Source organism: Hyperoodon ampullatus (assembly GCF_949752795.1).
Source record: "Hyperoodon ampullatus genome assembly, chromosome: 3".
Taxonomy (NCBI): Eukaryota; Metazoa; Chordata; class Mammalia; order Artiodactyla; family Ziphiidae; genus Hyperoodon; species Hyperoodon ampullatus.
Window position 1 is genome coordinate 43,511,247 of NC_136916.1, and position 27,884 is coordinate 43,539,130.

A 27,884-nucleotide genomic window follows, 5' to 3' on the forward strand; every position below is an offset into this window, starting at 1 on the left:
AACTATCTATACACACATATATATACACTTTAATCAAAAAACAGTGTTTAAGAGTTTTTTCTAAGATGCTGAATAAACTCAAATATTCTAAAAAAAAGTATGTCCAAACACAATTGTCTTATCAACATATTTATAAAAACTCAGTCTGGGCTTCCCTGGTGGTGCAGTGGTTAAGAATCTGCCTGCCAATGAAGAGGACAGGGGGTTCAATCCCTGGCCTGGGAAGATCCCACATGCTGCGGAGCAACTAAGCCCGTGCACCACAACTACTGAGCCTGCGCTATAGAGCCCACGAGCCACAACTACTGCAGCCTGTGTGCCTAGAGCCTGTGCTCCACAACAAGAGAAGCCACCGCAATAAGAAGCCCTCGCACCACAACCAAGAGTAGCCCCCGCTCACCACAGCTAGGGAAAGCTCGCGCACAGCAATGAAGACCCAATACAACCAAAAATAAAAACAAATAAATAAGTTTATTAAAAAAAAACCAACTCAGTCTATCATCTAGTAAGCTAATATTCAATTCTTTTAATCTGTGAAAAAAAACCCTCACAGAAAAAATTAGTAAAATATTCTAAAATATAAAACTATGTCAGTAGCAAGAGCCATTCTCAGAAAATATAATTTGGTACAGCATGACATAAAAATTTAAATGTGAATTTTAAAATATACTTAACACAGTCACAGTATCATGTTTTTGAAGTGATATAAGAAATAGACTAATTCTTAAGAATTTAAAATGGCAAGTTTATACCCAGAAATAAAAAATGCACAAAAACACATGAATAAAAATCAGAGAAGAATAATTGGGGTCCTGGCTCTACCATTGACTAGCTTTATGACCTTGGGCAAGTTACTTAACCTCTCTGGGCCTAGAGTCCTCATTTGTAAACTGGAGTTTGTAATAGCACCTAACCTCATAGCGTAGTGAAAGGATTTAGTAAGCCAGCATGTATAAAACATTCATAAGAGTGCCTGGGCACCCAGTAAATGCTATATAATTATATTTAAAATGAGTGTATGAAAAAACAAATCTTAGTGGCTTGAAAAATACCATGGTCAAAGTAAGTCTCCCTATTAGGTACCAGAAAGGATCATGAAAAGCTAGTATTCTTAAGGCCAGGGTAGGTTTTTGTGACAATTATAGTTTTAGGAAATTGGAAACTGTCATTTGATTAAACCCATGTGTTAGAAAGGGATCGCCTGTTGAAAAATATTAATTGGAAACATGGCATACTTTTAAGACTCTAATGTCCGGCAAAACTAATTTGTATGATAAAGAAGATGAATCAAGGTCATTCAGACTTGGATCGAGGCAGTTAAGTAGTTTTCCATATAACTGAGATATAAATTTGTGATACTCTTTGGAGAAATAAAGGAAATTTAAGCCTCATAATAATTTTCTAAAGTTAAAAAGTGATTTGGTGGACAAATAAAATGGAACTAACTTAAATACCTTTGATTTAGGTAGTGCATTAAAAGCTTACAAAATGTTTAAAGATCTATCATTTGATTATCACCACAACTATAAGCAAAAGATATTCATTGTTCTTATTTTAAAATCGAGGAGACTGAGGGTTTTACAAGTTACGTGATTTATTCAGCCTCACTCAAGGACCAAATCGTCAGGACTGAAACTTGGGTATTCTGACCAACAGCCCAGTGATTTCACTATAGATATTCCTAAAATCCTTAGCTGAGTAGTGGCATAACACAATGGGCACACTGCTTGTACTAGGCCAGAGCTGCTATCAAACAGTACCTTAAGCTAATGATTCAAGTTTCATTTCTGACTCTTATTTACTCTCCATCAACTGTTCACAGTATTAAAATAAACAAAAAAAGGCAACAGGAAGAATTTACCTAGCCTTTGCTCTGAAGTGGGTGGGTTATTTACAAGGATGTTTATTATATCAGACAGTGAGTTCTATAGATAATGGGCATCTTGGGCCTAACTAGATCTCCTGTAAACAAAGTTCAAACCATAACAAATGTTTGAGGATTATATCTGAAATGTTAGATATTACCTACCAATACCTCTTTATTTTTCAGTCGTTCACACGTAAACGAACAGTCTTTTATATTCTTCCTCTGAGAACAGTTTTGAGATTTTTCATCAACTGGATCTTCTTTCTTATCCTGTTCATTGTTTAATTGGTTTGGCTTTTTGTATTTGAAACCTTCACTATCTTTATTGAGATAATTTTCTATACTATTAAGTTGAGTATTTTGTTCGCATGACTTAGGCTTTTTTGAGTCTTTATCTGAGCACTCATTTGCATGTTTGTTCAAATATCCAGACATTTCCAACACAGTAACATTTATTTTCGAGTCATTTTTTTTTGAATGATCAAACTGGTGATTGTTAAAAGATTCTGGATTATAATTTTCATTTATTATTATTTTGTCCTTATACTTATTTGTGCAAATCTGTTTGTCAATACTGTTACATTTTGAATACTGTTTATTGATTTCATTGTCAATTTCTTGTTCCTTAAATTGACACTCAGAAAGTGTGTTTTCCAATCTGATTGTGAAATCTAAGTTATCTTCTTTGCAATGAGACATATTTGAAGGATTCATTAAACCAGTGGCTTTGTTCTGTGTCTCTTGAAATGTACTTTGGATTTCACTAGGATTGTTCTGATGCAGATTTCTTCTTCTTTGAGGTTTCAAAGAAGGCTTGACATTACTATTGCATTTAAAAGAACTAAAATATTTATTAGGTGTTAAGTGTTTCCCTTCACTGATGTTATCTAACAAGGAAAATTTTGTATCAGAAATGGAAACAGAGGTGTCATCCTTGTTTTTCTTCAACAAATTTCTGTCTTCATAGGAACTCCTAAACACTTTAGAAGGAACTGAACTGGAGTCCTGCATGTTGAATGATTGCCGGGGCACGTGAGGTGCTGTTGGATCAATGTGTTCCAAGTGCTGAGCAATCCTTGCAATGACATCTTGCCGCTCCTGGAGTAAAGAGCTTATCAAAGGATTAATCTCACCAACAGACTGATCAGAATGAAGACCATTAGAAATGCAAGTGTCACTTCGAGGAGTTTCCTGTTTTACTCGAATTTTCCCTTCATTGGTGTCTTCTGAGGAGGTGAGCTCTGGATTACCAAAAGAAATGGAGAACGTTTCTTTACATTTTCTCACATTTTCATTTTCTTGTGGAACCCGGAAAAGTTTTGAATTAAGTGAACTAGATTCTTGTGTATTAAGTGGATGTCCAGAAACATGTGAAGTGCTTGGATCACAATGAATCAAATGCTGAGCTATTCTTGCAATAACTTCTTGTCGCTCCTGAATTAAAGAGCCTATTAAAGGATTAGTCTCACCAACTGACTGCCAGGAACTCTGGTGGCTAGATTCACTAGAATCAATCACTGAAAATGATTTTAAAGTTCTCACTGATGTTTCATGTGACTTTTTATCTCCTATACCACCGAAGCCCAGAATATTGCCTTGAGATGTTCCATAGTCAGATTTACCGCTAGTGCCCGGATATAGTTTGACATTTTTGACAGCTGCAGTATATTCTGGAGTTGTGCCATTTTTTGCATGTAATATTATGCTTTCGGGTGCCATGGTCCAAGTTTGTTTGCTACACAGACGCTGTGAACTGTTTGTACTACATTGCTCTGCTTCAGTAGAATTTCGGTGCTGATGGGTTTTAAGTTCATGGTCTTGAACTCTTTTCTCATAAAGGCCAATATTAGTGTGAATACTACAGGTCAAAACTGGATAATTAGATTGTCTGGGCAAGGACTGAACACTGACTTTCAAGGCCACATTGTGAGACACATTGGGAACAGGAAACACATGTTCAATTGGAGTCTGTGAAAAATTCCACTGTAGGTCTACATCAGCAGCACTGATTCTAGAATCACACAGAAAAAAATGGAATCAATGGATTATAAAACATATTATTATATGTTATTTAAAAATTTTTAAACAGTCATATACTTACCTTTGTTTGCATTAATTATTATTGAGATTTTATTTTAACCTACTTTACCATGCATGTCACTCTAACAAAACCAACATAAATAGATTATACCTGGAATAGAGACCATCTTCTTTTTAAGAACACTATTCTATTAAAGCATTAAAGCTCAAAAATACTATAATTTAAAATTAGTTGTCAAAACAGAAAAAAAGGACTTTCCATTTACTACTAAATAAATGGATTCAGCTAATTCTGTTGCGCATGGTGATTAAGAGATACTCTCTATCTCATGGCCACCTGCCTAAAGAGACAGTTAAGACAGTTGTTCAGCAGCCTGTGTGTTTATAGTTTTCAGGGTCTAAAAATTAAGTCTACCATTATGGAAATTCAGCAACCCAGAAAGTTTTTCCACTTTATTTATAATGGTGGTACATTCTCATTGTTAGTTCTGTAAAGTAAGCTAAAAAGTTCTCTGAAAACTATTCTACACCAGATTTAACCCAAGAAGCAAAATTCATATTGAGTCATATCTAAATTTCTCTAACCTGTTTTGAAAAACAAGTAAATTTTTTAATTTTTAATTTTAGTAAATTTTATCCACTTATATTTAGAAATGAAGGAACTAAACTGCTTAAAAGGTAAAATATCATTCAGTAGCTAACCACTGTAGCTAAATACACATTGTCCTTTTTCTGCCCTAGACATACCTGTAAAGAATATTTCGTGGAATAGCACCATGAGAAACACTCAGCCAAGCACTTAATTGAGAAAAAAACACAAATGAGCGGACAGCCAATAGGAGAGTCTTCTCTTCAATAAATCGATCGCCACTCCTAAGGGAAATAAAAACATCATCTAAATGTCAGCAAGTACAAAGTGACTAAATTTTAGAAAGATAAAAGCTGAAATAAACATATCACTCAGGACATGTGCTTTCAAGAGTATAGGAGTGCATTTACCAGTGTCACTTGAAGTCACAGAAGTACTAAATATGTAAATTTTACTACATAAATAGAGGGACTCAAAGATATGATATATTATTAAAATAATTTATAGAAAGTAATGGAAAACCTGATTTACAAAGGACAACTTCAAACTCAGTTTAACTTACTGTCGAGGAACTGGCTCCAATATCCATCTTTCTAATAATAACGCATCTTGCTTAATTGCAGGATCATTTAGATCAATCCCTTCTGTGGTGGGCCCATCGTCACTGTAGCAGCAATCTGGTAGTAGCATCACTTCCACCATGATTGGAAGGTTATTCTTCCACAATAATGCGACCTCAGACCTAGTTCGTCGGGCTTGGCGACACTTGGAGAAGATGGAGATAAGCAAAATGGCTCAAAAGCCCACCCAATTTTATATTTAAATTTGAAAAGTATAATTGTAAAGCAGACATCTGTATGAAAATGAGTTGCCTATTGCAGGGCTCTGCTCAGGCTTGTCTGCCTATTTAGGTTTCCTCATTAAACAATGCATCAGCACTAGGAGCTCTAGAGTGTGGGGATTAGTAGCAAACAACAATTATGATGCAAATTTTCTTGGGGGAGGATATCTTTGCTCTATTTTGTGGAAAAAGAACTGCCATGCCCAATGTCTGACAGGCCTCAAGATGGCCCAGCCTCGCCTCATTTGTTAATTACGTCGTCATTAATTAGAGGAAAGATTCATTCTAAGAGCAAAATATTAAAAACTCATTTTCATTAAACACTCAAAGTAGACAACATTTTTAGAAGTTTAAAATTTTGGACTACAGTTAAGAGACTAACTGGGAGAAAAATCCTTACAGCAAATTATACGCTACATACCAAAATAAATATTTTTAACAGTATTCTACAAAAACATTAATGATAGCAAAAGTATCCTCCCATTAAAAAGGGGAGGGATATAAGAGGGAAAGTGATTAATGTGGGGAAAATAATTATGAACATCAATCTATTAAATAAACAAGAACACAAAGTTGATGAACCGGGGCTGAGACTAAAATGAAAGAAAAGCTAATTCATAGTAACAAAGATAATCTCAAATCTGGTGTGTGTGGAGGCAGGTATGAAACTGGCCGCCCACCTGCCTGCTGATGGAAAAGCTACCTACTGTGGCCTTTCAGAGCCTTGTTTACAGCCAAAATTATTACCTGCAGTTCAGGATTAGTACTTTTTCTTTATGTTGTGACCAATTTTATACTTAAATGTGAACATTATAATTGTGATTTAACAAAGTCAATGACAGAACTTAAACAGGTTTATATAAAAGATAAAAAGCATTCAAAACACAATTCTCACCTGGGCCAGCTTATCACTACATTCATGTTTGCTAGTTACTGGGTAACAGGACTGTGCTGGAGGGCAATGGAAACTTTCCGTCCGACCTTTAACAGAACATTCAGGTGTTCGTCCTTCTGTTATTAACAAGGCCAGAGAGACCAAGAACTCCTCTGCATCATATTCAAAATATTCATCCAGACTATCTGGTATCAAAAAAAAGAAAGAAAGAAAGATGGGTCCTTGCTTTAAGGTATTCTTGACAAGAACTCATTTTTTTTTTTTTTAACATCTGTATTGGAGTATAATTGCTTTACAAGAACTCATTTTTTTATGTCTAAAATAACTAATGCCATAGCCCAAATTCAAGTATATTCACAAACAAAGGGTGAAAAGAGAATAAAAATGAGGCAATTAAAATACAATAAACTCTTGGTACTTCCCTGGTGGCGCAGTGGTTAAGAATCTGCCTGACAGTGCAGGGGACACGGGTTCGAGCCTTGGTGCGGGAAGATCCCACATGCCACGGAGCAACGAAGCCCGTGCGCCACAACTACTGAGCCTGCGCTCTAGAGCCCGTGAGCCACAACTACTGAGCCCGTGAGCCACAACTACTGAAACCCACACTCCTAGAGCCCGTGCTCTGCAACAAGAGAAGCCACTGCGATGAGAAGCCCTTGCACCGCAATGAAGAGTAGCCCCCCCACCGCAACTAGAGAAAGCCCGTACGCAGAAACGAAGACCCAACGCAGCCAAAATAAATAAATAAACAAACCTATTTAAAAATAATAATAAACTCTTAATTCACAAGGTACAGAAGTCAGATGATGATGGATAATTCAAAATTTCATTTAAGACAAAGCTGGTTAAAATTACGGCATAAAATTGTTTTTATGTAAACTTCAATTAAAATGTTTAAGATTTAGGAATACATTTATAATCTTTTAGATAATGATATTTTTGGACATCAAATACAACAGTTTTCACACACAAAACTTCGCCAATAGCCAAAAGGTCAAAATGTCTTATTAGGTCATATAAATATTTTCAGCTAAGATGTTTTATTACTGTTATTAAATATTAGAAAAAGAGGCAGATACAAATGTATGTTTCTCCCTTTCTCTCCCTTTCCCTTCCTTAACTAGTTCCTTGTTCTTACAGCCCTAATTCTGTGATGTGGACACTCACAGCCACAGGGTCCTTCTCTTTCCTTGCTATGCAGTGGTAGTAGTTTCAGAGGAAGAAATTTTATAATTATCCAACAGGAGATGCAGGCCTGTATTGCAATATATGAAGTGTGATATTTTTTGGTTACTAGGCAGTTCCAAACAATCTAACCTGCAGATATTTCACTTAGATATATTAAATTAAAATTTTTTCACAAGTCCTCCAATTTTAAAACCACGGTTAGTCTTTAAAACTGTTAACCTGCTATGCAGGTTGGACATGCATGCATGTGTACATGCACACACGAAATTCAATTTATAGTGCAAACTTGAAAAGGTTGCTTTCTCTTATCTCTGCCAGCTAAGCAACACATATTTTAAGTGCCTAGCACACTGTAGTAGGTGACAAGGGGACACAAAATTGTATTGCACATAGCTACTAGTTTCAAAGGATTTGATTCAGAGATGATTTTTTAAAACAATAGAACACTGAAGCATATAATAAATTCCAAAGAAGTTCAGATAACAGTGGTAAAATTTTGCTAAAGAGGTGTTAAGCTGAACCATGAGAGAGAAAGTGCAACTTGAGTGGAGTATTTGTTCAAAAAAAGTGTAGAAAAGGTAGGACTGGAGGCTGATTGTGAATAGCCTTGAAGAGTATGACGACGAGTGCCTATTTCTAGCCTCAGGAAGGCTTATCAGGAAAAGAAGGAGTCTTGAGAGCCAACTTGATTGAGCTGGTATTTTAAGACCATTCAGTCCCTAAAATAACCATTTGCAATATATAAAATAACAGCCAGCACTTAGGAATGTTGTTAGGCATTGCCAGTTCTCACTACTTTCTATACATTAACTCATTTACTCCTCAAAGCAGCTCTAGAAGGGACTATTACCACCACTTTTATAGACAACCAAAGCATAGAGAGGTTAAATAACTTGCCCAAGATAACCCAGCTAGGAAGTTGCAAAGTTGAAATTTGAACCTACACAAGTCTGGTTCTAGAATCTGAGTCCATAACTACCCCACGCATGCTTTCTTTCACCGTGGCTACAAATTTTGCCTTTATATACTTTAATAGACATTTGTAAAAATATAAATATAAGTAATATATATTCAACATATATTTTAACAATATATTTTGGAATATTGTGGTACAGGATTTGTTTCCAGGAAAAGGACCATAATTTATAATAATGCGCCAAACTGGGGAAAAAAAAGAGGTCTCAACTTTCAACTTTCCTCCAGGAACCAATTAGGTCATAAGCCAAGGGTCTCCTGTGGTCTCCTGGGACTCACTGAGTTAAATCATGGTGTCCTTCAGAGGGAAGCAAAAGACATAAAAAGAAATCCATTCAGACCTTTCTCTGATGGTTCTGTGGGTTTTCAAGGCTAGCTTAGGCTTGCCATGGGCTGGCTACATGGGATGATTTTAGCTCCCGGGAGATTTCTCTGGGCTCATCCTTTTCCCTCTCTCGGACTGTGGGGTAATCCTGCAGAGCTAAGAATTGTGGCAGAGCAGTGGCTCTTACGCTATGGAATGCTGAATGATGTCAAGATGTCAGTTACTCCATGTGAGTACCAAGGACGGTTCACAGCCTAAGTAATGTCTCATATATATTTGGTACTATTTTTTTAATTATAATTTATCTCCAAAACCCTAGCAGGATATCCATTGACAGATGAATGGATAAAGAAGACGTGGTACCTATATAATACAATGGAATATTACTGAGCCATTAAAAAGAATGAAATAATGCCACCTGCAGCAACATGGATGGACCTGGAGATATCATACTAAGTGAAGTTAAGTCAGACAGAGAAAGACAAATATTATATGATATCATTTATATGCGGAATCTAAGGAAAAAATGATACAAATGAGCTTACTTACAAAACAGAAACATACTTACAGACTTAGAGAATGAATTTATGGTTACCTGGGGGAAGGGTGGGAAGGGGTAATGAATTTATGGTTACTGGGGGGAAGGGTGGGGAGGGGAATAGATTGGGAGTTTGGAATTGACATGTACACACTGTTATATTTAAAATAGATAATTAACAAGGAGCTACTGTAAAAAAAACGAAAAAACAACAACCCTATCAGGAAATGGCTTACTTATATACTAGAAATTACCAAGTTTAAAGTGATAAAAATTAAACTGTTATACATTGTAAAGCAACTATACTCCAATAAAAATTAATTTTACAAAACTGTTATGTGATGACAACCTTTAGGAACTTGTCAGGAAAAATTTATGAGTGTCGGAATTTTAATAAATGAGAATACTAAATCACAGTAGTCATTAGAAAAGTTGCATTATTAAAATTTTGATAATTTCAATCTCTAAAACCTCTGCCATAGCACAGAGTTTACTGTAGTAAAGAATATGACTAAGGAACTGGGACATTTTATGTCATACTAAAGAAAATTCATTAGATCTGATGATACTTTGAGGACATAGCTTACTCAAGAAATAAGGTATAATTTGGGGGTCTCTGAAAACAATTTACTCTTTACAAAAACAAAAAGTGTTGCAAATCTAGACAAATATGGGCTGCTAAGGCTTACCTACTAGCTATACATTTTAAAAGAGATAAATTATTTGATGTAAAACATAACTTTGAAAAGAACAGAAAGGATGTTATAAATTCTCACAGGCTATCAATGACAAGTCATTACAGAGTGGGAATTAATCAATCAAAACATAGTCCCTCTGCCCCCAAAACCTCAGTGAGGATAGTGCTTATACCACAGTCTGACTAGAAGCCATGACCAGACTAGCTCCTTTTTTGTGGGACACTCTTCTGGCTCCAGAGTTCAGCCATCTTAAAGTTCTTCATCTGTTCTCTCCAACAAAAGAGGTTAATAATTTGGCCACTGGGAAAACCTTAAACAATCAGAATGACCCATAGGTGAAACAGACTAACTTGGGAAGTAAATTCTTCATCACCAAGGGTGTTCACAAACAGACTGATAAACAATTGCCAGGGGTGTGGTTGAAGGGATTTCACTGCCAAGTGGAAACTGAATTAGACTTGCAGTGGTTCTTTCAACCTTGAGAGTCTATGAATCTCTGTTCTTCAGAAGTACTTCATAAAAAACCTAGGGGAGAGGCCAGAACCACCACTTCCTTCTTGGGAGGCCCTAACCAGGAGCCCCTCTGAATCAGAACTCATCATAAACACTTAATTGGTGGTGTCTCTGGATCCTTGATTTTAAAAAAAAACCTAGGATACTTCAAAGCTCTGTCTCAAGGAAACAGAAGGTCCTTCCTACCATTGGGCTGCTGTATATACTGTTCAATTTACTTCTAAAGCCTGCCAAGGTAGTAGATTTCACCCCCCTCATATATGGAATAAAATGGCAAGAGAAGCATAAGAACACCTGGGGGATTGCCAGAAAGAAAGTTTCTCTAAAAATAATGTCCCTTCAAACTTATGATGGACAATCTAGTAATACGAATAAAAATTATTCTATGAATTTATTCCAATGAAATAATAGAACAAGTACACAGAGATGAATGTTGAAGGATATTTATTAAAATGTTTATACCAGTCAAAAAAAACTGTAATCAATCTAAATGTCCAACAAAAAGGGACTGGTTAAATATACTGTGATACAGTTTTATCTAAAATAATGATATAGATTTACTTTTTACAAGGAAAGATTATCTACATCATAAGTGAAACACAACTCTCAAAAGAATGTTATGATCATGTGTTTGTGGAATTTCACATGCATAGAAAGATATACATGCAACAAAATATTATCAGTCCTATAAAGCAAACATACAAACACATAAACTAAATTTTAAATAAATTACTATTCTCTGACTGGCATTAGATAAATGATAAAGCCTATTAACTGAAAAATAATATGTAAATAAAAGAATTACGTAGTGTCATATATTTTAATTAGAGTTATTGTTTTCTAGAACCCCTGCTAAGGAGATCACAGTTTGGTCACTCAGTAGAGGAATTTGTGAAGACACACACAGGTAACAGCACACTGGTTCTGGTGTTGAAAAATTAGAACGTAGCAGTTTGAAACACTTTTCTGCTTTGCTTTCTTTCTTTTTTTCTCTTCATAAATAATCTTTTAAAAATAATTAGGTAAGAACTAGCATCTCATACTGATAATATGAGAAACATATGGATTAATCTGAGAAAGGGCGTTAAGAATTAGTAGAAGAGGTTATGCTCAGAGAATTGAACTCTCAGTTGATATTACCAGTATGTAGGTATGAAGACGGTGCTAAGTGCCATGCTATAATTGCAAAAATTGAGAACAATTATGTAAATGCTTTATACTAACTGTTGAGGGATGGCTTTTCTGAGCAGATAACATTTAAGCCAAGGTCTGAACAAGGAACAAGCAATTCAAAAATCGGAGGAAAGAGCATTCTGAGCAGAGGGTCTAAGGTGACAATAAAGGAGTAATGTCCCAGGAACTAAAAGAAGGTGAGTAAGGCTGGAATGGCAGTAGCAGAGAGGGAAAGTGGTAAGAACTATAGTTTAGAATGGTGGGCAGGGACTACATCACACAGGATTTTGAAGCTAGGGAAAGGAGTTCAGATTTTATCCTAAATGCAATGGGAAGTCACTGGAGGGTTTTAACTAGAGAAGTGACACGATCTGATTTACATTTTTAAATGATCGCTCTGAATGCTATATTTATAACAGAATAGGGGGAAAAGAATCAAAGTAGGTATACTAGTTAGGAGGTTGTTGTTTTCCAGGGTTGGGGATATAGTTTTGGGAATCATTGGCATTTGGATAGTATTTAGAGTGAAGAGTTACCTAGAAGCATGTAGAGGGCATTCATGACAAAGGCCAGAGGCACTCTAAGAAGCAGAGATCTGTTAGAAGATGATGAACCAGCAAAAGGAGCTGGTATATGTCAAGTATGGTATCATGGAAGCTGCGAGGAAAAAAAATGTTTCATGGAGGGCATGGCCAATGGTCTCAAACACTAGTGAGGTTTAATAAAATATAAACAAAGAAATGACCACTGTATTTGACAATAAGGAAGTCATTGGTGACTTTGACAATAGCGATCTCAGTAGGTGGTGATGATGGAAGATTAGATGTGACATACATTGTCAATTATTCTGAAGGGTACAGATGATAAATACAAAAGCCTACTTTCCTAGTCCTCTCTTAACACAATGGCAATTCATGTATCACAATATAAGTATTACACATGCAAAGTCATCACTCATACAAAATTGTCTCCAAATCCCAAAAGAGAATAAGAGAAGTTCCCTTCTAAGTCTATGGTACAGGGGCAGGAGATTCTCCCTCTTTATGGTCCTAAAATCCAGTCACTGAACAAGTCACTAACTTGTTCTTCAAATTTCTCTTGAAATTAAACCTTCCTTTTTAACCTCAAAAGAGTTACCAAGTTAGATTCCTGTTAGTTTACACATAAATTACTACACCAGTCTCCTAGCTATGGTCTAGGACTCTAGGCCTTTTCTTATTCATCTTGCACCCTGATGCAGATTAATCTTCCCGAAAGCCATTACATCACATTCCTCAAAGTTTTTCTGTTTGTTGTTTGTTTGTTTTACTGGCTCCCTAACTGCCTATTAAACCCAGTGTAAACTCTTAAGCCTGACATTAGGGCCAGCACCACTGTACAGAGCCAGCTACTCTGGCTGGGTGGGCATTGCCAGATTCTGATGTGAACACTGCCTCTTGAAGTTATACACTGAGGTGACCCTGCTTAAGACTCCACCCACCTCTGGTTCTTAATCTCATCTTTTACTGCTCTCTGTGTTCTACCCAAACTGCTGTCTATACCACACTCTACTCATTTCCCACCCTGTACCACTGCTTTTTCTTTCTGTACTGCTAACTTTAGCCAACCCTCTCCCAACTGCAGGCACATACACAGTTACACTAATCCATCCATTTCTTTATAAAAATATTCTTAATATTTCATAGATGTTTATCTCCTAACGGGTTAAGTTCTACATACATTGAAATATTTTTGGTTTCTCATTTATATGTTCCAATCTCATAGATATGTGTTGAGTGTTTCTGTTTTAAGTGAGAATTGTAAAGGACCTTAGAAATCATGTGGCCTAATCTATCTTACTTCCAGATGAAGAGAGTAAGGTAAAAAGACATTAACTTTCTTGCTCAAAGTTGTATGCATACTGCTGCACACTGGAATCCAAGTTTCTTCATTCCTAGTGCAACCTGATTTATACACCATGAGAAGTCTTTAAGCAGAGAATAAAAGACAAAGTTGACTTTAACGACAAGTGCAAAAAATAGTGGCTGTGGCTATAAATGAAAGCAACTTTATATCTGCACTATTATTTTATTAATACTAGTGACACAAATATTTCCACTGTCAGAAGAGTACCTTCAAACACAAAAATATTCTTTGTTTTTGTTAGCCAACAACAAAGCTTAAACTGAATTTTAAAAAAATCCTCAGCACTCTATTATGAAAAAGGCAAGTGATCTGTAAACAAACTTATCACGGACTGACTTTTAAAAGCAGCTTTCTAGACTTGTGTGTGGTTTAAGTTCAACCAAGTATTTCTGCTGTACATCTACATTATACAGTAACCACCAAAATTCAAAATTATGATTAAAACAATGAATATTCTGAGGTTCTATCTGAAAAAAAAGTCATGTGTATGTTTTTATAATAATCTAGCTCTTTGAAAATTGGCTATAAATTTTAATTGTCACATAATACAAACATTCAGTTAAACAAAGATGATCACTATCATCTTGAGTTGTGGAGTGTTTTATCAAGTGCTTCCTCATCTTAATTCTCATGATGTAGCATAAAGTAATAGTTAAGAACATGAACTCTGAGGTCAGGCAAACAGTTCTGCTACTTGCTAGTTGTTTGGCTTTGTACAAGTTATAGCGATACAACCTCTCTTTGCCTTAGTTTTTAAAAAATCTATTAAATGGCAATAATAATAGTATTGACCTTCAGAGGGGAGTTAGTAGGTTGTTATTTGTAAAATATTTAGAATATTGCCTGGCACATAGTGAGCACCATACTGTTTCTTTTTTCTTTTATTTTCCATCTAACGTTTCTTGAATTTAAAATAAAAATAGGGACTTCCCTGGTGGTGCAGTGGTTAAGAATCCTCCTGCCAATGCAGGAGACACGGGTTCGAGCCCTGGTCCAGGAAGATCCCACTTGCTGAGGATCAACTGAGCCCGCAAGCCACAACTACTGAGCCTGCGTGCCACAACTACTGAAGCCCACACACCTAGAGGCCATGCTCCACAACAAGAGAAGCCACCACAATGAGAAGCCTGCACACTGCAAGGAAGACCCAACACAGCCATAAATAAATAAATAACTAAATAAATAAATTTATTTATTTTAAAAAAATAAAATAAAACAAAAATAAATGCAATGGCATAGGTTTTTCTCTCATTTTACAGATGAGAAAACTAAATCTGTAAATCATTCACCCAAGGTCACAAACAGTATCAGTAAGTAGAGAACCATCTGTAGGAGCCCACTTTCCACTACCAATAGCTCTTAATAATTCTCAATTATGAAAGTTCATTCTTATTTTTCATTTCACACAAGAAAGACTCATTTTTAGGGTAGAGGTTACCCTGCCAACTCGGCATAGATTCTAGAAAGCTCCTCAGATAGACATATCTTCAAGGATTCCTGGTATTAAAAGAATTTGGACAGCTATTCCTTTCTCTCCTTATGTCTCCCTAGTTTAAAGGTTTCTCAATTTAGATATCATGGAAAAGGTCTGGATCATGCAGTTCCAGAAAGAGCAAGAGGATATCCCACTTAGAAACATTATCCTTATAATGCTTGGCAAAACTGTACAATTACATCTGCTTATAAATAAAATGTTTCAATGTTCTGTTTTGTGCATTCAAAACCACTTAGAGTTAATTAAAACCAAGCTTGGTACCTCTGTCATCAAAGAAAAATAAGCAGCTTCTGTGGGCAAAACTACAGGGGATAAGTTAAAAAGTGGGGCGAGGTGGGGGGAGTCTTGGCTTTTGTATAGAATTCAGGAGTGAAAGAACTCAAAGGAACCTTCAAGAGTATGTATTTTCATTCATCTATAGATGAAGAAATTGGACTTCAGAGAGTAAAGTGACAGCTCAGACACACAGAGCAATATAATGGTAAAGTGAGGGCTTAAATCAAGATCTCCTATGTATATACAATGTTAAAAATCTGAGGACTTATTTCCAAGTCTCACCCAGTGTGCCTACCTAAACTCTACTCCCCAATTAGTCCAATTCCAATTCTGGCTCAGGAAAGAATAATGGATGGAGACTCAGCCTCAGGTATTTGTTGGCTTAGTATCAAGGTCATTCTTACAGCTCATTCTGTATTGGTTATCCAGCCTGTGAATGTTGATTCTGGTCCTTACTGTATAACATCTTGATGTTTAATTCCCAATCTCTGTTTTCCTTTGAATTCTAACTTGACTTTCCAGTTTACATGGTTACTATTCTGCAATCTTGACAGAATTTTCTTTGTTTCTCTGCTCATGCAACCACTCGGAACCCTATTTTTCACCACTGAGACTTGAAGTGCTTACCTATCTCAGGACTGTTTCCTCAATATCTATTATATCTGATAGGGATTCCTATATGCCATGGCTACCCAAGCTAAACCTGACACTTTGAAAGCTGCAAAAGAAGAGTTCTGAATGAGTTGGAAAACCAAAGGGGGAAGGGAAACAGGGGTTAAAAACCTTAACTAAGGAGTACACTGTTACAAACTGTGTATTTTCCAATGGAGAAATTGAAAATCTGCCAACTTTTTTCTAGTCCCTGATTTCAGTTAAATTTCAACTCAGGTGGGAAGCAGACACAGAGGGAAATCCTCTCATAAGCTTCATGTGTTCCTACTGCAATTATTACTCTATTCTACGGCCGATTGTCTCTAATTAGATTATAAACTCTAGGCATGCAGGAGCCAGGTCTAACACATCCATCATTCTATTACCAGTGCCTAGGACAGTGCCTGGCATATAGGAGATGCTCAATGAACACATAAGCAAAATGAAAGAGTGGTTAAAGTGTAGTTATTTAACTAATTAATAAGATCTCAGTTGCAGATCAACTTGAGATCTACGTTAAAGTATGACCAACTCTGGAGAATTCAGGTATTATAGGACAAGTGACCTCAGATTATTAGCCCTATAACAAATGGCAGATTGAAGGTGCCAGGACATCAGGAAATGCACAAGAAGTTCTTTTAGCTTTTATTTTACTACGTTTTTTTAAAAACAGAATTTAACTTATTCACACTGACATTTTAATAAAGAGTTGTTAAAACACACACACACACACACACACACACACACACACACCACTAAAATGATTATATTCATGTATGTTCCTGGGCCTCAATCATCAGTATCTCAAGAGAATTTGTTTCCTACATTCCAATTTGACAGCCAGTTCTGCCACCTGATAGTGTATTCTCTAAAATGTTGAAAGCAGGTAATTTTTGAGGGTCAGATCTTACAGATATCTTCACACTAAATCTCACAGAAAGCAAAGGAAAAGCCTTAGCTAATTCTCTAATCACTAATTCTCTATCGTTAACAATTAGTACAACTAGTATAACCAATGGAAATGGACTAAAGGAAGGCAGGCTTAGTGATTTGACAGGTGAGAATTAGGACTTTCAATTATTTTCAATGCTCCAAAATGTTTCTTAAATTTTTCTAAAACTGCTCATGCTTGTAGACATTCTATCAGGCTCAGAACTGGTGTTTTGAAATTTTCATATATATACACAAAAATTTAAATATTGTGAACAAAATCAATACAAAATATTCATTCCATCATTCTTAGATATTTTAAGATTAACAGTATTTTCTAAAGCACTTTGAACTTCTTGAAACAAGGATCTAAATAATGTTAAAAGACAAACAGTTCTAGTTCTAAAACTAAAAAAGAACATAAGAGAATTCTGGAAGCATAGAAGGTGCTCCTTTGATATGAGCTATGACAAGCCTGTGTACTCAGAACTCAGGCCATACTGAGTTCCTATGTTCCCTAAATTACTTACAATCAAGTAATAAGTACTAACCCTTTTCCCACCTTTGAAATATTGCATAATAAAAAACAGCTATCACCTACCAATTTGAATTTGTTTACCACAACTATTAAATAAATTACAGTAACAAAAATACAATGCTATGTAGTTTTTTAAAACACTATCGTAGACTATAGTAAAACTTTTTAAAAGGCATATATTTTATGTCATTTAAACTGCTCAGATGATTATATTATAGGTTAAAAGCTCACATAACAAAGAAATATGGCATTTATGATTAGTATTTACATATCTTCCATCAAAATAATTTTTAACTAAAAGTGCTACATAGGCATAACACAAAAGAAACAACTCTTTATAGTTGTAAAACAATTGGTGAGCTCATTTAAAAAAAATTCAATCTAATTTATGCAATACTTACTACTGAATTTTTCACCCAATTGTTAGCAGATAGATATTTTCTAGGCACAGAAGAGTAAATAGAGTTCACCAGAAGCCAAGGAAGGTAAAGCTTGTACTTCACACAATTCTGCAAGGCGACTCTCTTCCCAGAGGACTGTAATTGGCTGCCGTAAGAGACATCTCCTTTTCCTCTACAATCCAAATTCCCAACTACACAAAGCCTCTAATATGTAAGTGCCATCCACATTCCCCTCCTGGCTCCTTACCAATTCAACTACAGTAATTTGTGTGGAGATAAGGAAATTTTTAAAGAAAACAATCAGAAAAGAAGGATAAGTAACTAAGAATTGTGATCAAAATAAAGAGAAAAAAAGGAGGAAAGGGACAGGGAGAAACAAAATAGACAAAGAAGAAAGAACAAACAGGAAAATAAGATGGGGCGGGGGGGGGAATATAAAAGGAAAAACAAAGTATACAGAATAAGAGTAGAGTTAGAGGAAGCTGAACAGATGAGGGAGGGAAAAACTTTTCAGGGGAGCCATCACTTTCTGTCCTAATTGTTCCTTAGGCTCTTTTCCTAAACTTTCATCTTTCAAACATTGCAAAGTAGGCCTCCCTGTCTTCTCACACATGTTCTACTAGCACCTCTAAAAGGAGCCCCAAATTTGTTAGGTAGTTGTATACCCATTGATTAAAAACATTTTAAAGTAGAAAAGGCCAATTCAATCTGGATTTTAGTGCACAATAGTGTTCAAAAGGTACAGAGCTTCAATTTAGTGAGCATAAAATATTAACTGTAACCTAGGCAAGTTGCTCTCTTAATTATTTCTCTGGTAACTAAGAGATGATTTATTGTTTGATAACCATATTGCTTATAATAATTTTTCTGTTGGTTTTAGATAAATGATCTTAAAGATTAATTTTTATAAAGGACATAATATGCCAAAATTATAACTGTGAATTTTAAACCTGAAATATTAAAATTTTATGTTCTTCTATAGAACTGTGATGGTTCTAAACTGTGGCCTAACTTCGAGGAAAAAACTGGCTTTATGATCAAGTAGATGTAAATTCAAATACTGAGTGAATCTAGGCAAATTAAAATAATTCTTTGAGAAATTTCTGAGAAAAAAAAGACTCTGCCCTTTGATCTTTGGCATACCCTGCTATGGTAGGAATTATCAAATTAAATTTCAGTTATTATTTAACCTTAAACAGCAAACCTCATGTGGTTGACAAATATTTATTTATTTATTTATTTATTTATTTATTGACAAATATTTAAAAACCCACTATAAATTCACTGCTCATTATGGTCAGAAGACATTCTTAGTAAAGTTTTCATACAAAGGGCCAGAATATAAATTAAGAAATTATTGATTTCAGGCTGTATTTCCTTCATAATGTATTTGATTCAAGGAATGCCATGAAGCATAAAACCTTCCCATCTCCAGAAATGAAATGAGGTTATATACAACATAACTGATGGTCAAAGTGAAAATTAAAATTCATGTAAAGATCTGAAAATAAAATTAACCTTTAATAACTATTTCGTAACTGCAATACGTAAAACATTCACTGCAGAATTTGATTTTACTGTTTTCACAAAGACAGTAGGATCCAGTGAGGACAGTCCTGGGCAAGTTCAGGCATGTCACTTAATTTCTTCATTAATACAATGGTAATGATTAAGTGTCAGGGGAGAAAGGAACTTCTTCCCTTTACCTGGGTTGGGTCTCTGTACACAGGGAGAGCAGGACTTTACCACAACTCTTATCTTCCACCAAGGAACATACTGGGGAGAAACGCATGATTTCTATATTCACCCATTTTATGAATTCTTCCACAAGGCCAGTAGGATGGCTGACATGACTGGTTTGATTTTGGTAGTCACTGTGTTATTTCCAGTCAAAATGGAGTAACAGGGACTTGATTTACCCACACACCTAAACCACAACAAAATACAAACAACTGTTTCCAGACACTGGACAACAGACAGTGTAAGACAGTGATCTCTGAGAGAAAAATAAACAGGTGAGCTCTAAACTGCCCAATGCCTGGAGAAAGTTTCCAGGCTGAAGGACAGGGAAGGAGAAGGCAGATGGAATCCAGCAGTCTCCCTGAATCAAGCACAAAAGAACTAAGGGAAAGGGAACTTAGGTGGCTAGAGTCACAGGGCAGAGCACCAGACAAGGGAGAGTAGCACAAAGAAGGTGAGCTCAGGAGAAATAGAGAAGGAGTGAAAGAAAAAAACTGTCAACCTGGAATTCCTGAAAAACAAACAAACAAACAAAAACCTTAGACCCAGAAAAGCTGAAACAAGTTTATCACCAACAGACCCTCACTACCAAAAACGGTAAAGAAAATCCTTCTGTCAGAAAGAAAATTAAACCATTTGGAAATCTGGATCTACACAAAGAGAACTGGAAATCATAAATATGTAGGTAAATAAAAAGTAATTTATTCTTTGTTTTTAAATCACTTTTAAATAGAACTGACTATTTAAAGGAAATGTTGAAGTATTTGAAGGTAAATACTTCAAAGTATTTGAAGGTAAAATGTGACAAGTTAATTATTGAATACTTTAAAGTAACTACTGAAAAAACAAACCAAACATACCCCCATAAAACTAATTATAATTAATAAGTTAACAAAGGAGATAAAATGAAATTATTAAAAAAAAAAAACCAAAACTATCAATCCAAAAGGAGACAGAAAAAGAAGGATAAAGGAACAAAGACCAGATGGGACAAATAGAAAGCAAATAATAAGATGACAGATTTAATCCCATCCATATCAACAATAACCTAAAATGTGAATGGTCTAATTAAAAAGCAAGGATTGGGCTTCCCTGGTGGCGCAGTGGTTGAGAGTCCGCCTGCTGATGCAGGGGACGCAGGTTCGTGCCCTGGTCCAGGAGGATCCCACATGCCGCGGAGCAGCTGGGCCCATGAGCCATGGCTGCTGAGCCTGCGTGTCCGGAGCCTGTGCTCCACAGCGGGAGAGGCCACAGCAGTGAGAGGCCCGCGTACCGCAAAAAAAAAAAAAGCAAGGATTATCAGATTGGTTAAAAAAGCAAGACACAACTGCATACTACCTATAAGAAATCCATTTCGAATGTAAAGACGAATATAAGCTAAAAGTGAGTGCTAACACTAGCCAAAAGAAAGCTGGAGTGGCTACAGTAATCAGATGAAACAGATTCCGGAGCAAATGAACTTGCAAGTGATAATGGTGGCCATTTCATAATGATAATGAGGTCAATCCATCAAGAAAGCATAACAGCCCTAAACGTTTACGTACCTAAGAAAATAGCTTCAACAAGTATAAAGTAAAAATGATAGAACTGTAAGAAACAGACACATCCACAAATATATTTGAGATTTCAACACCCGCTTTTTCAATAATCAATAGAACAAGAAACAGAAAATCAGTAAGAACATAAAAATCTTGAACAGTACCATCAACTTGACCTAATTGGCATTTACATAACACTCCACTCGACAAAAGAAGAATACACATCTTTACTCGGTACACATACAACATTTACCAAGACAGACCACATTCTGGGTCACAAAACAAGTCTCAATAAATTTAAATAGTTTTAAATCATCCAAAGTGTATTCTCCAACCATAATGGAACTGAATTAGTACTCAGTAAGAGAAAGATAGCTGGAAAATCTCTAAATATTTTGGACGTAAATAACTGGTGTGATTTCAATAGTCATTGGACCACCTCTTTACTCTGAAATGAGGTTTCCAAGTTTATGGACTGAATTGTGTCCCGCCACACCTCCCCCCACCCCCAAACTCATATGATGAAGCCCTAACCTCCAATGTGACTGTATTAAGAGACACGGCTTTTAGAAGGCAATTAACGTTAAATGAGGTCATCAGGGTGGGGCCGTAAACCAATAGGATTGGTGGCCTTACAGGAAGTGGAAAAGAGAAATCTCTCTACCTCTCTTCCTTCCCCTCCCCCCTTTCCAAGCACATGCACCAAGGAAAGACCATAAGGGCTTCCCTGGTGGTGCAGTGGTTAAGAATCCGCTTGCCAATGCAGGGGACACGGGTTCAAGCCCTGGTCCGGGAAGATCCCATATGCCGTGGAGCAACTAAGCCTGCACTGCACAACTACTGAGCCTGCGCTCTAGAGCCCAAGAGCCACAACTACTGAAGCCTGTGTGCCTAACGCCTATGCTCTTCAACAAGAGAAGCCACCGCAATGAGAAGCCCACACACCACAACGAAGAGTAGCCCCCACTCTCTGCAACTAGAGAAAACCTGCATGCAACAACAAAGACCCAAAATTAATTAATTAATTTTAAAAAAAGGGAAGACCATATGACCACACATCAAGAAGGCATCCATCTACAAGCCAGGAAGAGAACACTTACCAGAAACCAAATCAGCTGGCACCTTGATCTTAATACTTCCCAGCCTCATTAACTGTGTGAAAATGAAATTCTGTTGATTAAGCCACTCAGTCTATGGTATTTTGTTATGGCAGCCCAATCTGACTAATACATCAAGGATAAAAACCAGGAATCTGCCTCTATATTTCCTGTTCTTTGCTGAAACTCAGAGGGTGTAGTCCTGCACCTTGCTCCAGATTTCTAGATAAGGCATGCTGGAGCCAGTGCCTAGAGCCTACATGTTCTCAATTAATAAAAGAGGGAGTAAAAATACAAGGCATAAATGGGTTTCCAGAATCCTTGCACTTGGAGAACCATAGGGTGCATGCCTCGTTTAATAAAGTGATACTCTATTTCTCATTCTATTGATACCATCAATCATGTGTGTATATACTTGCAGTTGGAAAGGAGAAATGGTAATTAGTACTATGAATCCCTAGCAATTATAACTATCCAACCGTCTTACATAATTGTTGTGATGAGCAGAAGTGAGGTATGCCAAACACTGGTTCACTAAATTAATCTTACTCAAAGGAAAAAAAACCCTTCTGTTCGAGGGCATGGCTACTTAATGAAGTCAAGGTGGGGGTAAGGGGAGAAAACTGAGAAAAGAGTGAGGAATAAGGGGAAAAGAAAAACAAAAGTAATGATAAATACATGTAGAATTCACTAAGTCCAACATCATATTCTACTCCCCCCTACTACCTTTACATCTCCAAACCCAAATCTGCTCTTTCTCTTGAGTTCCCTATATAGTCTAACATTATCGATGCTTAACTGCCCAAGCCAAAAACTTTGCAATGGAGTCCTATAAATGGCACCTCCTAAACAGCTCTAGCCACTTTTCTTCCTCACTCTATGGCTCCTACCTATACTACCAATGGCCATATGGGGACTTCCCTGGTGGTCCAGTGGTTAAGACTCTGCGTTTCCACTGCAAGGAGCATGGGTTAGAACCCTGGTCAGGGAACTAAGATCCTGCATGCTGCATGGCGTGGTCAAAAAATTTAATAAATAAAAAATAAATAAAATACATACTTAAAAAATGGCCACATGTTACACACTAGTGTGTATAAAATAGATAACCAACAAGGACCTACTGTACAGCACAGGGAACTATACCCAATATTATGTAATAACCTATAAGAGAAAAGAATCTGAAAAAGAATATACATATATATATATGTATAACTGAATCACTGTGCTGTACACCTGAAACTTACATGACATTGTAAACTATACTTCAATAAAAATTTTTTTAAAAATCATCATATGTTGAAAAATACCTCCTGTAAAATGCTATAAAAAATATATATGTATTTCACCAAGAGTGAACCCTAATGTAAACTATAGACTTTTGGTGATGATGTGTCAATATAGATTCATTGATTGTAACAAATGTACCACTGTGTCATGGGGTATTGATAGTGGGGGAAGTTGTGCATGTGTGGGGAACAGGGTGTATATGGCACTCTGTACTTTGTGCTCAGTCTTGCTGTGAATCTAAAACTTCTCTCTAGGGACTTCCCTGGTGGTCCAGTGGGTAAGAGTCTGAGCTCCCAATTCAGGGGGCCCAGGTTCGATCCCTGGTCTGGGAACTAGATCCCACATGCATGCCGCAACTAAGAAGTCTGCACGCCACAACTAAGAAGTCCGCATGCCGCCACTAAGAAGTCCACATGCTGCAACTAAAAAAGATCCCGCATACCGCAACTAAGACCCAGTGCAGTCTAAATAAATAAATAAATATTTTTAAAAATAAAATAAAACTTTTCTCTAAAAAAAGTTTATTAATTAAAAAATATTTCCCTTCTATAAAATGCCATAAAAATATTCTTGGTGTTTTTTTCTTTACTTTCTGCAGATTTAAAAAATAAAAATCAATACTGAAAATAATCTATTCACTTATCCCAAAATTGTACTTAAGAAGTTTCCCTCAGGAAGCATGAATTATGAAGACAAAAACAAAAATTATAGTAGAAAGCAACAAAAGAAGCACAAAAGAAAATTATCAAAGCTCAGATGACTTATCACTGTCCCAGGATCAAAAAAAAAAAAAAGATGTTCTGTACAAACTTAAATTAACATAGTTTATGTTTTATATTAAAGTATTTTAATGCCTGATAAGTATGAATATACTTAAAAGTCTTCAGGGTCTGAAAAAAATGTGTAAGTTACTGAAAGAAGGGAGAAACACTACTTCTGCAACATTATTTGCTATTTAACTTGTATTACAGGTAAAAAATTAAGTGACTGAGGGAAGCACAGTTCTTATTATAACTGATATTCTCAAAGTCTACTGACAATAATATTGTTTCTCATATAACCTCTGGTGCTGAGCTTCTTGGACAAAATTCCGCTGGACTAGACTATTGAATATCTATGTTAAATTCTGTATTTTGAGAATATGCCAGAGTAAGAGTCCGTAATGAGCAGTACAGTGCAGTATATTGTATAATGATGGGTTTAAGCATTCTATAAATACAGCAGTCTTGGAAATATCAATTTAATGCCAGTCAGATTTGTTTATAAAAGAACCCACCTACAGGAAATAACTTAAATAAGTTTCACTTACAAACTGAAGACTGCTTGGACACCTTTCTCTGGTCTGTGGTTGTGGATCCATCATGCAACTATAACACTAGTATTTACAATGCTATAATAACAGCTGACACTTCCTAAGCTCTTACTATGTGCCAGATACTGTGATGATTCTTTTATCTTATTTAATCTTCACAACGATACTGAGAATACATCACACTGTTTTACCTCCAAAAATAGCCTGATTATATATGGAATGGTCATTCATATATAACCACTATTGTTAATTCATCAAATCTAAGATGTCATTAATTTTAAGATACATGACTATTTTATCTTTCATTAAGAAAGAAAAATCTGCCAATTTATCTATAGTGTGCATCAAAGTGTAAGAAACAAATTTCTTTCTGATTTCAAAGATTTAAAATATAGAAAATGTGCATGCTAAAATCAACCAAATATGGTAACCCTAAAATTATAAGTTTAATCAGAATCTGATTTAAATGCAGTGTTTCTTAATAGACCTGAAAACAAAGTGAGCTAACTAACTGAATGCTTTTCAGCCTCTTTTGAGAAGAAATACAACCTTGGAGAATGAAATCATTTCGCCAACAAACTTCTTAACTGAATGGGAAAAAAAGAGAGGGAGCAACAGCTGCAGGTGTTCATATGAACTGCATTCATACTTTATGCTTATATATTTTTAGTCAAACTATGTACATTATTCAAAGTAAAAACACCTTCATCAAAGTGTGTGTTTAACAGTGACTGGTTAATCTATATTGTAATAAAAGGGTGAAATAAGACTGGATATTTATAGTTTCGTGGTTAAGATCATGATTAACAGACAATCTGAATCCTGGTTCTGCTGCTAATAATGATGTAGCCCAAAGGAACTTAGTTAGTCTCTCTAAACTTTACTTTCCTGAAAAATGGAGGTAATACCTATTTCATAGCATCAATGATTTCAGGAGGTAACAGTATGTTGTGTTGGACAACATGGCACACAGTAAGCAGTTTTATATAATACATAGTCTTACTGTTCCTTAATAAGCCAAAGTATCTGGATAGAAATTTTCAATAGTTCTAGAATCTTGTGGTTTGGACTCCCAGCTGCACATTGAACAAACTGGAGAGTTTTAAAAACAAAGTATAAGACAAAACAAAAAAACAGAAACAAAACCCAGGGACACAAGCTTGAAGCTTGAGGCTAAGCAAGGGGAGAAAATGAGGATATTAGGCAAGGTGGTACATGGAGAAAATAGTGGTGACATTCTAAAAGCAAGAGACCCGCTTTAACATGTGTACACTGGAGTTACATTTTCAGTTATAGCTGTGAATTTGCAAATATCCATTTATAATATGTAACTGAGGTAGAAGTGGTTCTCAGACTGGGGTCTGTGGACATTCTGGGGATCTAACAGCTTTCTCCAAATTTAACACGTGATTTATTTTCAATGAAAATCTCAAAAAATGAGCAGAAACCTAGCCTGGAACATCGTGGACAATGATAATCAAGGATTGCCTTATAATTTCAGGGCTATATTCATATGTACTATTACGATTTACATTTACAGTTTTGCTGGTGTTTAAATAACATGACTTTAACAGCTCTAGGCTAGTGAGAGAGGTGGACTTAACACAGATGATGTTTTTGTATTGTGTGCAAAATGGTGGCCTTGGGTACCAACCAAATTTGACAATGAGTCAAATGGGACAAGCAAATATCAAGCCATAGTATGGTAGGCACGTTCATCTCAGAAGGACTTGGCCCATAATACCAATCATGATAGTCACATTTTGACCAGTAACTTTGTAACACATCATAATGGTTTAAAGTTTACTGGTTCTACAGTTTTATTTGCACTTAGTTTTTAATTTTTAAAAACTTTTTTTAAATATTTTAATTTTATTGGAGTATAGTTGATTTACAATGTTGTGTTAGTTTCAGGTGTACAGCAAAGTGATTCAGTTATACAGATACATATATTCATTGTTTTTTAGATTCTTTTCTCATATAGGTTATCACAGAATATTGGATAGAGTTCCCTGTGCTATACAGTAGGTCCTTGTTGGTTATCTATCTTATATATAGTAGTGTGCGTGTGTTCATCCCAAGCTCCTGATTTATCCCTCTCCCCTATGTTTCCCCTCTGGTAACCATAAGTTGTTTTCGATATCTATAAGTTGGCTTCTGTTTTGTAAATAAGTTCATTTGTATCTTTTTTTAAATTAAATTCCATATATGAGTGATATTGTATGATATTTGTCTTTCTCTGACTTACTACACTTAGTATGATAATCTCTATGTTGCTGCAAATGGCATTATTTCATTCTTCTTTATGGCTAAGTAATATTCCATTATATATATGTACCACACCTTTTTTATCCATTCCTCTGTTGATGGACATTTAGGTTGCTTCCATGTCTTGGCTATTGTAAAAAGTGCTGCAATGAACATTGGGGTGCATGTATCCTTTCGTATTATGGTTTTCTCCGGGTATATGCCCAGGAGTGGGATTGCTGGATCACATGGTAGCTATTTTAAGTTTTTTAAGGAACCTCCATACTGTTCTCCATAGTGGTTGTACCAATCTACATTCCCACCAACAGTGTAGGGAGGTTCCCTTTTCTCCACATCCTCTCCAGCATTTATTGTTTGTAGACTTTTTGATGATAGCCTGCATTTAGTTTTTTAAAATCATTTTGGTTTTATAGTTGTATGAGGTCTATAAGAAAATTATACTGAGTTCATTTTTCTACAATGTAATTAAAAAATAACTTAGGTCAGTTGGTTCAAAAAATTTTTTTCCCTTAAATAGTTGTGGGGAGCCCTGGAAGAAAGACTGAATGGATTCAAATCTCAGTTCCATTATATAAGGAGGAGGCTTTCAATTTTTCATAAAATCTTTAAGATCTCTTTCTCTCTCTCAGGTATTATTCTGAAGTTGGCAAAAAGTCATACTTGGCACACCTGTCAGAATGGCTATTATCAAAAAGACAACAAATAACAAGTGTTGGTGAGGATATGGAGAAAAGGGGACCCTCGTGCACTGCTGGTGGGAATGTAAATTGGTGCAGCCACTATGGAAAACAGTATGGAGATTCC

At 35.8% G+C, this 27,884-nt stretch overlaps 1 protein-coding gene across 3 annotated transcripts in view; it reads right to left on the reverse strand.

The window, feature by feature from the left end:
* ATOSA (atos homolog A) overlaps positions 1-27,884 on the reverse strand; it is a gene marked incomplete at both ends in the record, with an annotated part of 61,791 nt that overhangs the window by 18,544 nt on the left and 15,363 nt on the right. For 2 of the 3 annotated variants that reach the window (XM_079700648.1, XM_079700647.1), the window contains 4 exons: positions 2,030-3,878; positions 4,655-4,780; positions 5,059-5,261; positions 6,233-6,417. In XM_079700648.1, coding sequence (XP_079556774.1) covers positions 2,030-3,878; positions 4,655-4,780; positions 5,059-5,261; positions 6,233-6,417 — 2,363 coding nt within the window. Of the gene's footprint in view, positions 1-2,029; positions 3,900-4,654; positions 4,781-5,058; positions 5,262-6,232; positions 6,418-27,884 lie in introns of those variants that run through there. The other variant, XM_079700649.1, reaches the window with a different exon arrangement.